At 26.9% G+C, this 18,801-nt stretch overlaps 1 protein-coding gene across 1 annotated transcript; it reads right to left on the bottom strand.

Moving 5' to 3' along the window:
• Positions 1-17,226: 17,226 nt before the first annotated feature.
• On the bottom strand, positions 17,227-17,700 carry LOC136091927 (ATP-dependent DNA helicase PIF1-like). The gene has a single exon (XM_065819647.1). It carries the CDS (start codon positions 17,698-17,700, stop codon positions 17,227-17,229), a length of 474 nt encoding a protein of 157 aa, XP_065675719.1.
• Between the last annotated feature and the right edge of the window lie 1,101 nt (positions 17,701-18,801).

The raw sequence follows: 18,801 nt of genomic DNA, 5'->3' as shown, positions 1-18,801 counted from the left end.
TCTTTTAATTAGAAGAAAGTCTTCTCTAGATTTAAAACTAAAAAAAAAATGTTTCATTACAAAATCAAGAACCCCCCATCCCCCTTGTTGCAAATTGTCACAAAATTGCCTACTCCTCCCCCTCCCGCCCTAAAGCGTGACGCAATTTATAGCCGACGCCTAAAAGTCTAATCACAATGTTCAAAATCAGTTACATATTGGCTTCAAACACAAAAGAGACCGTTGGTACCAAAGACAATAAACAGCAAACAGTTCAAAAGTTTGCCAATTAAGAGGGTTTTCATCAACTCTTAAACGAGAGGCTGACATGGTTGGCTTGACTGTTTGTAATTTTTAGAAATTAGAATTAGCCAAAAACAAACAGGAATCAGGTTTAAAAAAATATAAAAAAAAAGGAACAAATATATTCAAAAAAAAAAAAAAAAAAAAAAAGATGAAAATGGATATGTAGATTAAAAAGTTTTGATGACAGAAGAGATTTAAACAAACTTGCAGTCCCAAAGTTAACTTTTTTTTTAAATAACTTTAACGACTAACTTTTTTTTAAATTTTTCATTGGAAAATGTTTGCAGTTTTATTTTTAAATATTTTGAACTAAAACTGACCAAAAAAAGCAATTTGGTCAGTTTTAGTTCAATAGTCACAAAAAAAAAACATATATATTTTTGTTAAATTATTATCCCATCCCACACATTACAAAGATTAGAAACGCTATTAGATAAAAAGTTTTATTTGGGTTCAAAAAAAGGAAGAAATCTGGAAAACTGAAAGTTAAACATTGCGTGTTAGTGCATTTATATTTAATTGTAAACCTCACTACGATATCAAATTATATGTTATTAGGCTAAAATATATTAATACCAAACTTATATCTTATTATAAACTACCAATTGCACATATAAAATTTTAAGTCGGTTTTGGTTGACGATTGCAGGTGGTTTTTGGTTGACCATTGCAGGTGGATCATTTATTGACAAAGAGTTTCATTAAAAAATATTTAGTCACATTATAGCTTCAATGTTTAATAATAAAAAAAAACAAAAATCTAATTACTGAGTTAAAAAGTTATTTTATAAATATATTGTGTAAATATTGCATATAAATAACTTATATTTATATGCAATATTTACACAATATATTTATAAAAAAAATGCCTTTTAAAAGTGAGCTACTGTTTTGGCTTATTATACGAACCATAACTCGCTAGTAATAATAAATCTTTTACATAAAATTCTTGCCAAAATAAATATAAAATAAATTTCTATAAAATTTTTTCTCAATGATATAGTAATAATAACCACTGTTACTATTTACTCTCACCTTTTTTTTGAGGCCTTGATTGAGCCCCAGACAAATTGTTAGTAAAATTATTCAATTTTTTAACGGGACTTAAAGCCAATTTTATTGTGCAATGATTGAACACGTTTCATCAAATGCAAGCCTTAGTACCTCTTTTCATAAAGAAAACAATGTAGACAAATATATTAATGAACAGCAAACTAAATGAAACAACGTAGACAAATTTTAATCAAGTCAGTTGCAGTAAAATGAAATTTTGGTTTACATTAAAATGATCTCTTCAAGCTGATTTCTATAGAAAATGTATTGCAAGACTTGCAATATTCAGTAATAGTATAAGGGTTACTTGAAATGTTCATTTTTACAGGTAGTTATAATTACTTGAAGTAACTGCCCGAACTAATATACAAGTATAATAAGTAACTGCCCGAACTAATATACAAGTAACTACAATATTGAGGGCAATAATAGCAAAAATTGTTACAACAACCTGTAAAAGTGAATATTTCAAGTAACCCTTATAACGATTACTGCAAAAAACACTCAGTTATTTGCAAAAAAAAGTGTTGAAAAGTAAAATTATTGTTTGATTTATTTTAAGCAAATTTTATGTTGTATTTTTTTGATAAATATATAAGATTAAATTCTGACATATATTTAATATTTATTTTCATAAAATCATTTTAGTTTTTATGGAAAAGAAGCATGTCAAGTTACAAAGATGCAATATGTCAATATTAATGTAGAGATATGCTGGAATATACTAACAGCAGCTTTTTAATTTCATGCAATATTTTGAACGCAGTATTTACACTATCTACGAATAGTTTTTTGATTTTGAGCTTACATATTACAACCAAAAACAAAAAGTACACTCAAAACAAGAATCTTGGTATTGCACTATCCATTACTGATACATTATATGCTTTAATAGTTTCACTATCTCTAACAATATTACTAAAACTGATTAATAATTTTGGTTGCTTAGAGATATCTATTATGTCATTTTTTCGAATTTGGTTGTTAGGCTTATCAAGCTCAATTTTTATATTAATTTCTTTTGAGCATTATTTTACTATATTTAATAACAACAAGATTTATGGCTTTACAATTAAAGACTCCTATTTGTTTGGATACCTTTCATTAGTTATTTTTTTTTACATGTTGTACTGCTGTCTTGTACAGTGTAGTGTATGCTACATCAAGCCTGCATCTACAGTTTATACTTTATATTGGGACTGGTTTTATTACAATGCTTTCACTTTTTCTGGTTGTTTTTGCTAATCTTTTAACGCTTTTTCAAACTGAAAAAAATTGCGAAGAAGTTCTGTTCAAGTTCAGAAAAACATTGAAATAAAAAACTACATCACAAAAACCGTAGTAATAATATCACTTACACATGTATTGTTTTACACGCTGTGCTTAATAGGGCAGTACTATTTGTCGTTTGTTTTTTCAAAAAAAAATATTTCTCAAGTTGTAGGACTTTATCGTGTACTTATGTGGACCATATCCATTAGAGAAGTTCCTGAATTAATCCATTAAATTATGCAGTTAGAAACAGAAAAGTTTCTAAGTTATTTGGTTCTAGAACAAATTCATTTCTTGCAAATTTTAATCTAAAGGAAAGATCAATCCGAGAAAACATATCTGAATGCAGATCTTTTTCTGCGATTCATAAAACTTTTAACATTTTTTTAATTTTTTCTAAGTTTATGACGTAACGTAAGTAATAATGTAAGTTTTTTTACTTTACCTTGTTTTAATTCTTGAGAATTTCTAAATTAAAAAAGATTGAGTTATGTTGTTTTTATTTTTTACAATATGTTATGCATATATATATATATATATATATATATATATATATATATATATATATATATATATATATATATATATATATATATATATATATATATATATATATATATATATATATATATATATATATATATATATTTATACCTCTCATATTTTTTCATTGCCATGTTTAAGTTGCTCTGGTCAAAATTTTTTTAAACGTTTTAAGTGTTTGTTGTAACTATCTGGAGGAAGGTTTTTTTAAAAATCAAAAGGTAAACTTTCATTTTTTTTAATGCAAGATGGAGCAAAATGCCTTACGCAAAAGCAACAATGGATGTCATCAATTGGGAGTTCAACAATGTTCGCCAGGGAATTTACTAGACCTTAATTGCATCGAGCATGTATGGGCAAGGCTTCAAAACAGCGTTTTTAAAAATTCTAAGCCCTAAAATCACCAACAACTTATCACAAGAGTTCAAATAGAACGGGCTTCAATCACTCTGGTAGAATGCTATTCACTTATTGAAAGTTTTTGCGCCAGAATTTTGGAATGTTTAGGTAAAAATGGTGAAATAACTCACTACTAATCAGTAACTTTGTTCTAAAAATTATGTGAAAAAATGAATAAAAAATATTAACTAACAACTGAGTTGTACGCCCTTTATATATATATATATATATATATATATATATATATATATATATATATATATATATATATATATATATATATATATATATATATATATATATATATATATATATATATATATATATATATATATATATATATATATGTATATATATATATATATATATATATATATATATATATATATATATATATATATATATATATATACAGTGGCGACAACATATATAGCACACTTTCATGACCAGTTGGTTTTACTTTTTGATGCCAACTTTTTTGTATTTATAGCAATTGCTGTTATTTTTTATAGCATCAACAATGTTTACCTTTTGGAACGGAAATACTCATTTGACATTTATAGCTGTCAAAAGTGCTTGTTTTGAGCATTTAAGCGGTCGTGTTAACCTTTTGACGGTCATTTTAAATAGCACACATTTACTTTTTATTTAAAAAAAAACTTAAATTCTTTTATTATATCAAAAGATAATCATTCTTTTCAGTATTTAAAGAATATTCTTGTAATTCATTTGACAAAAAAAAAAAATAATGCATTATCTATCAACTATGGGACGAGGTAAACATGGAACAGATGTCTTTCGAGGGCAAGTACAGGCATTTCGAGATCTAGGATTGAACAACTCTGAAATAGCTCGAAGATTGGGTTGTTCTAGTAAGAAAGTTATCAATGCTATTAATTTATTTAACGATACTGGTTCATTAAGCAACAAAAAACGCAAGTCTCACGAACAAAAGAAAACCCCTAGAGAAGACGCAGCCATTTCCCGTATTGCTAAGCTGAATCCTTTTGTTGGCACACCAAAAATTAAAGAACAAATTGCTCAAAATTTAAAACTTGATCTGTCTTTCAGCACTGTTAAAAGTCGCTTACGCGAAAATAAGCAATTTGGAAAGGTCGCCCGAAAAAAACCATTGGTCTCAAAACGTAATCTCGCCAGCCGTTTGAAGTTTGCAAAACAGCACGTACACAAAGGTTTATGTTTTTGGCAAAATGTGCTTTGGACTGACGAGTCTAAGTTTAATCGCTTTGGATCCGAAAGGAAAACAATATGTTCGTTGTCCCCAAAACCAAGAACTCAGCCCTCGCTATACTCTTAAGACCGTAAAACATGGTGGTGGCAATGTGATAGTTTGGGGCAGTTTTTCATGGTGTGGTGTGGACCCGTTGCATAGAATTCAAGGGGCAATTGATCAACACATGTACAAAGAAATACTTGAAAATGTCATGTTGCCATATGCCGAGGAAAATCTCCCTTTGGTTTGGAAATTCCAACAAGACAACGACCCTAAGAACACCGCCAAAAGTGTTAAAATGTGGTTTAACGCTAAGAAAATTTATGTATTGGAGTAACCCGCACAGTCGCCAGACCTAAATCCGATAGAAAATTTGTGGGACGAAGTTGACAGAAACATAAACCGGTCAATTGCAACAAATTTAGACCGACTTTGGATTGAAATAAAGGCTGCTTTGGACGCCATTACGCCTGAACGATGCCAAAAACTGATCTCGTCAATGGGCTGTTGTTGTCAAGCAGTTATTGACTCAAAAGGATACCCCACTAAACATTAATTTACCTCTAATAAAGTTTTCTAAACTATTTATACAAAGAACCTCCATGATTTTGGTAGCAAAGATCGAAATGATAGTTTTGTACAGGGTGTGCTTTTTAAATTGCCCCCTTATTCTGTACTTCTAAATCATTTATTTTTTTATTTTTTTATTTTTTTTTTTTATTATTTATTTATTTTGCCGTTGATAAATATTACAAAAAAGAAATTACAATAAAAGAAAAATCCTGGCCGGAGCAAGAAGAAGACAGGTTGTCTTATCACCGAGCCCCGTCACACAAAAATTTACATGCACAATAAATGATAAAAGACAAAGAACTCAGAAGAATATTTATACGATTTATACGATTTTATACGAAAGAACATTTATACGATTGTACTTTTTTTTAACGAAGTTACTCTCTTTTCTTACTCAGTAATGTTATCTTCTAAAAATAATATTTTTTTTGGCTGAAAGAGTTTAGATCTCAAAAACTCAGATCTCTTGAAAATATATCATTACATATTGAACATCAATCTGTGCTATTTATTTTGTCGCCTGTATATATATATACATATATATATATATATATACATATATATATATATATATATATATATATATATATATATATATATATATATATATATATATATATATATAGATGTGTTGCATGAGTTCTTCATTTTACTCGAAAAGTAAACATACTAAACTGACACTTGTAAGACGAGTGTCTGTTTAGTATGTCATAGTAGATCTTGATTAAGATGGTAATTTAAATAAGTAAAAGAACTTCTTACTGTGAAAATTTTTTTTTTTTTTTTTTTTATTTGTTTTTTATTATAATATTTATTAAAAATAAAATAAACAAAACTTTATTACAATAAAAAAAGTTAACAAGTCAAGATATCATTTAAAAATAAATATTAAAAATAAATATAAAGAACGCGGATTACTCAAAGAAGACCATCAGGTCTTGTCACAGAGAAACCGCTAATTGCTTGTGGACAAAAAAACAAACAAAAAAATAAATAAAATAAGAATATACATTAAATATATATATATACATATATATATATATATATATATATATATATATATATATATATATATATATATATATATATATATATATATATATATATATATATATATATATATATATATATATATATATATATATATATATATATATATATATATATATATATATACCAATATAGATAAGGGATTTTAAAATAAATTTAAAATTTAAAAGTAGATTAGTAATTTATCAGTTGAAAAAATGGGTTTTTAAGATTTTGTTTAAAAGAATCAAAATTACATTCTTGAGAAAAATCTTTAGCAGTATTTAGAACTATACTATTCCATAGAAACGGTCTGCGAAATGAAATAAAAAATTTTCCAAAATTAGTTTGAGAAAATGGTTGTCGAATTAAATTATCGTTCCTTAAATTATATTTATTTCTATCTCTTTGTAAATACAAGTTACGAAAAGAAACGGGTGATTGGTGGGTCTTGCATTTATACATAAAACAAAGAATATTAAAAACATTTAACTCATATATATTGAGTGCTTTCATATCATATAAAAGAGGCTTGGCGTGAGCAAAACGGTCCTTGAAATTTATAAGGTGTGCTACATGTTTCTGTTGCCGATAGAGAGGTTTAAGTTTACTTTTATAAGTGCTACCCCAAGCAATGTTTGCATAATTGATATGGCAATGAATTAGCGAATAATATAACTGAATTAAGGTATGTTTATCAAGAAAGTTTCTTATTTTGTATAAAATGCCTATACTCTTTGAAATTTTATTGCACAAGTTAGCAATGTGGCTTTTCCAATTAAGATTTTCATCGATATATACACCTAAAAATCTTGTCACTAGAACTCTTTTAATAACTATGTTATCAATAAAAAAAAGAGTAAGTTGCTAGGCAGCTGGTGCTTTTTACCATAAGGATGAAAAATAATCCATTTAGTTTTATCAATATTTAATGATAGTTTGTTTAATCTAAGCCATTCGGAAATTTTGGCTAGTTCAATGTTCATGTTAATTAATTGACATGAAAATTAATTGACAAAAGCTTCAAAAAAAAAAAACAAGAAATTTAAAATGCCCTTAAAAATCTATTTTTTTTATTCCGTCAAAAATTTAAAAGACCAAAATGTAGGATACTCTTTAAAGAATCTGAGAGTTGTTTTTTTCTTTCCGATTTTTATTGGTTCCGAAGTTATTCCGGAGATAATAAATGGGTGATTTCGCCATATTTAATGAAGATGTGCTTTGATTGGATAAATAAAATTGACTACCCTCATTTAGTTTTTTAAATAATTTTTCAGATCGTGTTGGTCTTATAATCAATTAAAATTAATAAATCAATCAACTATCAACAACAATGCCTCAAAACTTCATGAGAAAACGCAGATCACATGAATTAAATCGACGCAAAGTACTAAGCGGCTTCAAGCACTAACCAAGTTATTGATGAATTTTTTGATACAACTTAAACAACTGACATATTGGACGAGCTAAAAAATGTTTTTAACTGTAACAAAATTGTGATCAAGGTTGAAAAAAAGTCTTGATTAGAAGAGAAGTAACGCGAAAGAGAAGCAAGGCGAAAGAGAAGTAAGGCGAACACTTATTAATAGTGGTAATAATGATAAAGTTCATTACGCTGTCAATAACTGCTTCAAAGTAAAACATTTTTGGGCTCAATGGTGTATTGGTGGACCTCCTTATAGGGTAACGAGGGGCAAAATGAGACACTTAAGCACTAATTTATCTAATACATATTAGACATCTTTGATATTTTTCAAATCTTCTACCATCCTACTATAACATTACAAAACATGAGTTGCAAAATTGCAGTGGTTTGGCCACTAGAGATCATTTATTGACAACACCTATCCTGTCTCATTTTGCCCCGCTATGTGGGGCTAAATTAGACAGATTTTTTTATTAAGTAATTCAAATTAATAATAGTGTAAAACAGATTTTTAAGTGGTTTAGCAAGATGAACATCTTTTAATATAATACAGCTAATAAAAATACATAACATATAATCAAACAAATAAAATACATAATAAAACTGCCACTAGTTAATCATATAATCAAACACACTGTCACTAGTCACATAAATCACAAAATACTTCACCAGTATTTTGAAATTAACAGCAATCTAAATGAGCCAAACTTGTACATTTTAAACATTGATTCTACTTCAATACTTTTGCAGCCATACTCCATTATAAAAACAACATTCTTAGTATTCAACACTTGAACTTTCAACTCTTTCTTTACCCTTTTCTAATGTACATTTATTTTCAATTTTTTTTCTTCTAATTTTTTGATTTTTCAGAGGATTCAAATAGTAATTTTCTATAATGTGATGTTGTTATTATCTGTGATTCTTCTCCTTTTCTTGGTAATAAAGCGATTTTTGAAATAGCTAAAATATTAGAAAAGCAGGGTATCACTATATTAAAATCAATATTTTTTGAACATCCTGACAACGATGTTAATAAGGTGCTTGAATTAACTTGAGAATCAATTTTATCAAGCTTATGTAAGTTGGCATTAGAGCTTTTGTCATTATTAAACTTAATGTCTGGAGTTATATCCCGACACAAAAGATAAATTCCAGATGTACGAAAGTCAGAACAGGCAACTTCTACAGAGGCAGCTTTATGATAGACTTTGGAGAATATATCTCTAAGTTGATTACTTGTTATTTTAGTCCAGGATGCTCATGTAACCATGATCCACATTTAATATTATAAAAAGTTTCAAGTGGTTCAAAACAACATTGTTGCTACACCTTGCTCACCACTAGTTACAGAAAAAACACAATATTTTCTTTTTATTGTTATAACTAAACTATTTTCCTTTTATTGTTTTAACTAACATGATTTATGAACAGTTGTAATGCCTGAATTATCAAAATATGATGAGGTTCAAGCCTGTACTTTTTCATAACAACTTCTATATTATTGAAAAAAATGTTCACAGAATAACTTTTTAAACTTTAAACACAATTTAAAGACAACCCTCAAGGCTTTCTGATTGAAAGGACTGGATGTCTCTTTAAAAATCCACTTACAAAGTCTCTTTCTGCAATATATTTATTAAATGGATGAGCAATTTTGTCATAGAAATAAAATCTCAATATCACGAATTGATAGAGCAATGAAGATTATAAAAAAACAATAACTTTAGATATAAAAATTTTTCCACTCCGTATGATAAAAAAACTCAAAGAAAAATTAAAACAACAACACATCGAAATTCGTAACTGTCATAGAGCCAAGAGATGAAATGGTTGACGCTCTCTTCATCTAATTCATTTCAAAGTGACTCAAGATATTTCTTGTAACACTAAATAATTTAAGTACACAACTAAAGTTTTAAAAATCATTAAAGCAATAAATTGCGTGGTTCATTATAAATGCTATCTGTCTCATTTTGCCCCGCTGTCTCATTTTGCCCCGTCTTACCCTACATTGTGTCTCCTTTTGGTTGGGTTAAGTAGAATCAACTTGTACAATCAATTAAATCTGTGTTCAATCTTTTTAAAAATGCAAATTGCGAAGGCCAAGTAGTTTTAGCAGCTGATGGTTATTTAAGTCATGTTTCTATGGCAGCGTTTCAAAAAAGTTGAGAGAATGACATAAACACTGTGAACCACAAAGACCGCTAGGTTTTATGTTGTGGCACTCGAACCAAATCCTTACTATGTAATAGTATTATCCATATTGTTTCAAGAAAAATTATTCCTGAAACCAAAATGCTTTGCTATCATACAATTTTAGATATAACTATATTCTAAAATTGTAATAAAATTTTTTAATTTTTTGCCAAATCTCAAACTTAAAAAATTGAATAAAATTTTTTTTTTTGATCACTGGAAATCACTAAAAAATATTTTTATAAAGGATGTTTTATTATTTATTTTATAACATTTATTTTTTAATATAATGCATCATAGTTTATACATCTTTAATAATTATATAATAAAAACTTTAATAAAATAGAAATTAAATGTTATAATTTTTATTTTACCTAATACTAATGTAACTAATTTAACAAATGTAGTTATTAGATAAAATTTTACCTAATTTACCCCCTATTTTAACTAAACTAATATAATTTTTAGAGTTAAGAATTTTTTTGAATTACTATGAATTCTACTTGTTGTTGTTGCTAGGAAAAGTATGGCGAAAGATATAAATCATTAAAAAATATGAATAAAACTTAGAGGAACAAATTCAGCTGTTTATCTTTCAAGGATATTCGATGAACAACAAATGCTATCATCAGTTGTTTGTTCTGGGTACAGAAGAAATCTTTATAGACTTAAAAAGGGAAATTCGCCTCATGGTGAATGGGGAGTTAAAATAGCCAAGGTGTATTTAATGATTTTTAAGTCCTAATTTTTATTATTCTTACTTTCTTTTTTATAAAAGTTCGTTTATCTAGGTTGAGTCTACGCAAAGATTTAGGAAGTAAACTTTCCATAGAGCCTAATATTTTTGGTTGTCTTTCTGAATTAGAAGATTATATTTCTAATTACTATTATGTACAGAAGTGAGTTTGTTGACAATATAGGTCATGTAATTTTAAGAAGTCTTGCATATGTTCAAAATACATCAGATTTTGTGCTAGACTTTTTAAAATTACATGGGTTAGACCCAACTTCAGCCTTTATAAGAATTTTATTGGATGGCGGTGGTTCATTTTTTAAAGTGATTATCAATATCTTTGATTATCATAAGAATAATGATGATTCAGATGAGTTTTTGAATAGTGGCGTATAACGATCACAATTTCTAGCCATTGTTGAAGATATTCCTGAATCTAATTTGAGGCAAATTATAGAAAAGTTTAATTTGCAATGTGTCAGTTTTTATGCTGCTTTTGACCTAAAATGTGGAAATGCGTTATTTGGCTTATCTGGGGATTCTGGAAAAAGAGCTTGTTTATGGCGTGAGGGAATATCCACATTAGATTCAGGAACAAAACGAACTCTTGGCAGTATTAATTTTGATACAATAAGTATTTAGAAAATAAATCAGTTAAGTCATCAATGATCTATGAAAGACTTCATAAACTACATTAATCCAAAAATTATATATATTGATCTAGATCCAAATACTTTAATTGAGCAACTAGTTCCACAACCTGAACTTCATTTATTAATTGGCTTTGTTTCACTGCTAGTTAAACACTAAATTTTTTGTTGGATGTCTTAGGCTTGGTCGGGAAGTGGGAGCGATCGCTCTTTATTACTGACCACGGAAATAATATTTAGTTCCAAAAAACTGGCCAGGTTTTGAAGCCGTTTTATGAACATTTAAGTTTAAGTGTCCGTTATGGTGAATTGTTATAAAAATTGTATTATTTGAAATTTGTATGGTTTTGAGATTTCTAGCATAAATTGTTTTAAGAATATACTATCAAACGAACTATTACTTTAATACTATGACTCATTCTCGGAGCCACATCTGCAAAACCGTAAATCTTTAAAACTATTATTATTTGTTTACAAAAATAAATGTTTTAAATATATAATTTTAAAGTGTCAAAATTTTGTAAGCTTATTATATAATATTGAATTTATCAATATTTTTATACTTCTTATTTAAAAAGTATTTTTTATGTAAACTAGCAAAAAGCAACCAGTAATACGGGTTATGGGCGGTCTGTTACTTAATTTATAATAGCTGTTTTCCACAATTTAAAGTTGCGAAACCTTAACTAATACCCTGTCAGAAAAACGCCTTCAAATTAAAAAGTTAGGCCATCTGTAAAATTAAAATAAATTAATTTACCAATTATTTAACGTTATTTATTATTACAACTGACATAGGTCATATCAGTGTATGGCAGAACCATTTTCCTAGACATTACCAAGTTCAACACAATACGTTTTTAGTTACTGACACAAAATAATAACACTTCATCATGCTTTAAATTGAAGAAAAATTAAAGCTAAATTCTTGTTATATATTTTATAACATGAACATTAATTAATAAGATTAATATGAAGTGAACGTAAATTATTCATGAGTTATTAATTTTTTGGTATCCCCTCGATACATGTTTCTTTAAAAAAGGAAATTGTCTTTAAAACGTTAAATGCACACAATTAAATAAATTTATTATAAATAACTAAGCAATTGAGTACAAATACGTTTCAAACAAAAAAAAGTTAATTTACAATCAAATGTGTATAACAAATTGTAAAAAATATGTAAACTTTGATCTTTTATAATGTATTAATGCGTCATATGACAAACCTAAAATAAAAATTGTAACAGATAAGTAGACATAAAAGAAAAAAAAACATAACAAAAAAAAACTGGAAAACAATTTACCTGCTTTTCGGTAGCCTTATGTCATACTTAAACTGCTGTCATGATGCAGCTTGTCGGTGTTGTTTTATGACGTTATTTCACGTTGACTTTTAGTAAACTTTAGTTAAATTTAAAAGACATTACAATAGATTTAAAATATTTTAATTAAAAAGCTAAAAAACAAATGCTTCAAGGAGCCAAACTAAAAACATTAAAGATAAAAAATCAAATAGATATAAATAAATTGCATTTATATAGCTAAATAGTCTTGGCTTATAGTAAATTTTAAAAGCAGTGTTTTCAATAAATTAAACTACCAATTAATTATTTTTAACAAACAGAATGTAGCATCATATTATGATGATTGGGTAATTGAATCAATTTAACTATATTTAAGTTTAATTGGTGAAAAACAAATAAAATTTTAATTAAAAAGGACAAAAACAAACCAAATATACAACAATATATTATAAAAAAAAATTACAAATTAAGAAAAAAAATTACAAAATTAAAAAAAAAAAAAAAATCACTGAACAAAAAAGTTATAAATATCTCCACTGATAGAAGACATTTACAACATTTTGGTCGCTGTTTTTTCTTCGGTGTCTTCCAGCACCCCGATATGGATGAGCCCTCCATTTAAAGGATGGCTCATTCATACTGCCATTACTTCGCCACTTATTGAAGGACCTCTCCGAGAGAGGCCCTGGGTGTTGGGAGCAATATCTTTGGTATTGCTCAAATGTTAACAACTATAAAATTACAAATAGAAGGGTATAACAAAAATTAAAAATATTTACAACTTTTTTTAATCAAAATATAAAGCATAACCTCACCATTTTTACAAGATGAAGAGGATGCTAAATATAATGATAATAAAAATAATAATAATAAAAAAGTAAATTAAAAAGGGTTAAACTTGTGAAAAATTTAATTTTAATAAAAATATTAGTAAAATGCAAACAGTTTTAAAATGTCATATTTATATTCTTTCACCTATTCCACATATTTCTCCATAAAAAATATATAAAACTTAAAACACAGCCCTACCAGTTATGCTTCTACCAGACACTAAAGACAAAAAATATACCTCAGAATAATTGATAGAACAATATTTACATATAAATAAATATATAATTATAATTTTTTTTACCTATTGCCCTCATTTCTTCCATAAAGTTGTCTAAAGTAAGAAAAAAGGTTACGGAAGCTAAAACTAACAAAAACTAAACTAAAATTATCCATAAACTAAACCAAAACTATAAACTAAAATAAACTTTAAATTTTAATATCTGTACCTCAGAAGACAAAGGTCGGTTATCCAGTTTTTTTTGAAAATGAGTTATGTATGAGACCTTTTTAGTTTTTTCAGTATCTACATAGGTATAAAGACTGTTTTCCTACAACAATGTGAAACAAAGTTTGGTCAATATAAAGGGTCTGGTGTCTCCACAATGTTCAAAGGAAAAACGTCTGTAGTTCAGAAATGACTTTTCACTTTTTTTATTTAACTTTTTATTTTTGTCAAAATTATATTTCATGTGCCTAAAGACAAATTAAATAAAACAAAAAAAATAACATAAATTTAACCTTCAAGAATAAGCCAATGAAGACTAATTATTTTACTATTTACTCTCTCCTGGACAACTTCTAAAATGTGACAACTGACTTGGACTTTTGAGGTACAGATATAAATGCTTTATTTATTTAACTATACTAATCATATAATTTATACTTAGTTATTTTTCCAACTCTCCTAAAAGAAAAAAGAAAATAAAGCTTAAGTACTTGAAGTTTTAAAATTCCAGTTACAGTACAAATAAACAAATTCCTATTAACAAACATTCAATAGCAAAAACACTGACTTATTTCAGTCTTCAATTCTGTGTCTAAACAATAAAAGCACTTAAATGTATAGACGTTAAAATATCTACTTGACTTTTTTAAAATAAATTCACTTAACTAATGTACCTAATACCTTTATTAGCTCTCTCTTGATCAACTAAAGAAAATAAATCCTAATTAAACTAACTTGATGTAAATTAATAAATAGCTGTCTTAATGGGAATTTTAAATTTCTTCTCTTTATAATTTTAAGACGATATAATTTTAAGTAGGAACTAAGTTCTTGGGCTTATTGTATAAAATTATAAAAAACAACTGTTTTACTTTAAAGTCAGCAACAAATTTTTAAAAAACGTTTTAGTTACTTTATAAAAAATTAAAAATCCTTTTAAACTTACTACCTCTCTCTTCATTGTTGTCAACTAAACAGAAAAACAAACAACTGATAATAAATTTTCACTTTGGTAGTAGGTTATTAAATATATTAAATAGATCTTTGATCTATTTAATCTGCTCTAACAGTCTACAACCTTATCATTAAACTATAACTATTTTCTACAACCTGGTGTAATTTAACATAGATATATTTTTTAAGTAATTAAAAATATTTAAGATATAATATATAAGATTTTAAAAACCTGAAATTTTAAACCTACTTCAAAAAAAACAGGAATATTAAAAAGTAATATAAAAAATTATTATATTATTATATAAATATATATTATAAATTATATAATAAAATAATAATAAAAAAATATAATAAATTAAAAAGTAAAATAATAAAAAAAAAATATTTTCCTTTTTAAAAAGTAAAAATGCTTTTTAACTTACTTTCTCCAATAATACTGTTGTCATCTAAACAGAAAAGCAAACAAATATTGAAGCAGATTCTTTCTTAAACCTCTTTAATTACTTCAATATTAAAATAAATATTTAATCTTTCTGGATTGAATTAATTTACAAAAATTTTCATCTAAACCGTTTTGATATTGTTAAATTTATTTAAATCAACAAACTTATACAAACTGCAATTTATAACATTTAATTACAACAAAATGGAACAAAACTTACTTCTTTAGTATACGGTAATTTGCTACCATTTACTAAAAATTCTTTTTGTTACTTGGAATTTAATTCTTGTAAATATTTTGACACTAATAAAGGACCTCCCTTCCTCGTTTTTGCCTTAATGGTGACCAGGAGAATAAAATTATTTTTATTAAGAGTAATCAAGTTTTTGATGAAGACCTTTTACCAAAAAAATAAAATGTAAAACAATGATTTACATTTTAAAGAAGTTTTTCTTTTTAATATATATAAGAATTTAACATATATAAGAATTTTTTCTTTCCTCAAAATTGTTGCAAATGCAAACTAAGCTAATTAATTAGTTAAACCTGTTGTAAAATTTAAGTAACTTGGTATTTGACAAATGCGCAAAACTACAATATTCTCCATGTATTTAAAGGTTTTTAGTTTGTTTTTAGTTGCGACCCCTCTTTAAAAATATCCCTTAAGTTACATACAACAAATTACTAGGTATAAAATAGAGAAATTTAAAAAAAAAATTGAACTAATTGCATATATTTATATCATTTTAACGGACACAAATTTACTATAAAAGGATATTTTTTTATAGATCATATAAATGCGTCAATCGTAAATCCTAAAGAAAAAAAAATGGAATTATGATACCATAATTGCAAAAAAATAAATTAAAAATACCACATAAAAACTCAAAATCGATTTGCCTATTTATAGTAACCTATGTTGACATGGCAGTTAATACAAACATTTATCGAAAATGTAACTATAAAATCTGTTTCCAAGTACAAAAGGATTAACAATACTAAAAAAAAATAAAAATCAAATTAAGATATAAATTGCATTTTTAGCAAGCATTTTTAGCAAAATGTTGTTTTGGCTTTTAGTAAATAAATAAAAGCAGTAAGTTCCAATAATGAAACTACCAATTATTCATTTTTAACAATAGACACCAACATGAAGGTAAGCCAAGCAGTCTATCAACACAAAACATCACAACAATAACACATAACAATAGAATATTTACACCCTTGATCCTAAAATCCAGCGAAAATAACTAACAGATTAAAGTATGAAAGACAAAATTAGAAAACCAATTTTAAGTTAACTATATTTATCTTTTTACTAAACATATAAATACATAAAAGTATATTTGCTTTTATATTCAATATTAGTTATTAAATTACTTCAAATTTAGGACATTAAAACGCCCTAGATTTAAAGATCAAGGTCAATACTCTCTCATACACATTATGCTAAACATTAACAGATATTATGTGTTTCCAGAATAATTAAAAAAAGGCTAGACAACACAACCTAGCTCTAAAGCAGTAATAACGCCTGGCACTAAATGCTGCCAAGTCACACCTCTGCTATAAGTACACCGCTCGGCTAACAAGGTTATCAATCTTGCTCAACATAATGCTAAGTCGCACCACTTTGAAAATACGGAAACAACATAATTTTAACATATATACAACTATAAACAAATATGGTTTTATATAACACATATAAACACATTTTATAGCAATATTAAATGACAGATATATTTATCAAAAACTATGAAAAAAAATATTAAAATAATAAATAAAGTTATACATACAAAATGTGCTCACAACCTACAAGCAGTAAATTTTCGAAATGAAAATCTAAAGACTATAAAATAAGAACATTAGAAAATATAACATTATTTGTGTAACACTTTCCACCTACCATACCTTGAATGAGATGTTTATCAGTTTTGAAAAACAAACTATTAAATGCTCTAGTTCTTGAACATGCAACATATAGTTGACCATGAGAGAAACACGGTTTTTTGAGATATACCCCAACTCTATCAGATGTTTGACCTTGACTTTTATTAATTGTCATTGAATAAGCCAATCTGATAGGAAACTGAAGACGTTTCAGAACAAAAGGTAAATTAGAATCTGATGAAGCCAACTGAATTCGAGGAACAAAAACCCGTTTACGACCGGAAACACCTGTCAAAACCTCTGTATCAATATAATTATTTTGAAGAGCACAAACTTTCATTCGAATACCATTGCATAGCCCAGCTTTGAGGTCTAAATTTCTAAGTAGCATAATTACACAACCAATTTTCAATTTTATACAATGAGGTGGCATACCTGAAGTAGTTAAGCTGTTCTAAAACTAAACAGGAAAGTTATTTCTTTCATTAAGGTCATCAGTATCAATTTGATCAGCACTTAAATTAATTTTGACCTCACCCGTCAACATTCAAGCACTTCTTCATTGATTGATAATAAATCAACATTAGTTGGTGTTAAAACCACGCGTTTAGAATAATCATTTTGATCAGCATCTCCAAAAATCTTTTCAACAATCGATTCATTTTCTCTAATAATGCACAGATTTGGTATTTCAATCCATCCTTTAAAAGGATCTTCCTCTTTGACAGGTATAGTTCCATTCCCAAGTTTTAGTAGCCATTGAGAAAATTCACCTTCCCCATTTTGCACTCTCATATTTTCAGTTAATGCAAACTTCTGCACCCATTGCCAATGCAAAGAACATTTTATACACGATTCTACTATTTCAGCTGGTTGTCCTCTTTTCACAACAGGCAGAATATGCCTGAAGTCTGTTGTGATTCCTAGTGTTTATATTATTGTTTTTAAACTATTTGCGTTATGTATATATTTAAACTCTTATATCTTTAGATTAGTACATTATTGTTGAATAAAGCCTTTATCAAGAGGTTTATGTTTTTATTGGGTTCATCACAATTTATTCAATATAAATAATATATATATATATATATAAAATGTCAAAGATCTTAAAACCAATGAGGCTTGATCTTGACCATAATGCATCAACTGCTTCGAAAGAATGGAAGCATTGGAAACAAACAATTGAGAATTTCATAGAGGATTGTGGAGAAGATGCTCCAGATAAACTTCGCTCCATCATTAATTTTGTATCATCAAATGTTTATGATTACATTAAAGAGTGTGATTCCTATGAGAGCATCATTGAAACACTGGAAAACTTATATATAAAAACCCCTAATAAAATTTTTGCAAGGCATCAATTACTTATAAGACATCAAACATCAGGTGAATCTCTTGAAGACTTTCTTCAGGAACTACGCAAACTTAGCAAAAACTGTAACTATAAAGATGTTTCAGCTGAACAAAATTGAGAGGAACAAATAAGAGATGCTTTTATTTCTGGAATAACTTCAAATTACATTTGCCAACGCCT

Source organism: Hydra vulgaris, chromosome 15, assembly GCF_038396675.1.
Source record: "Hydra vulgaris chromosome 15, alternate assembly HydraT2T_AEP".
Classification (NCBI taxonomy): domain Eukaryota; kingdom Metazoa; phylum Cnidaria; class Hydrozoa; order Anthoathecata; family Hydridae; genus Hydra; species Hydra vulgaris.
Note: the sequence above shows the minus strand (reverse complement) of the source record. Positions and strands in the feature narration are given on the sequence as shown.

Excerpts from the sequence above, each read along its gene's own strand:
- LOC136091927 (XM_065819647.1), bottom strand. The coding sequence starts at position 17,700 with ATGCCACCTCATTGTATAAAATTGAAAATTGGTTGTGTAATTATGCTA.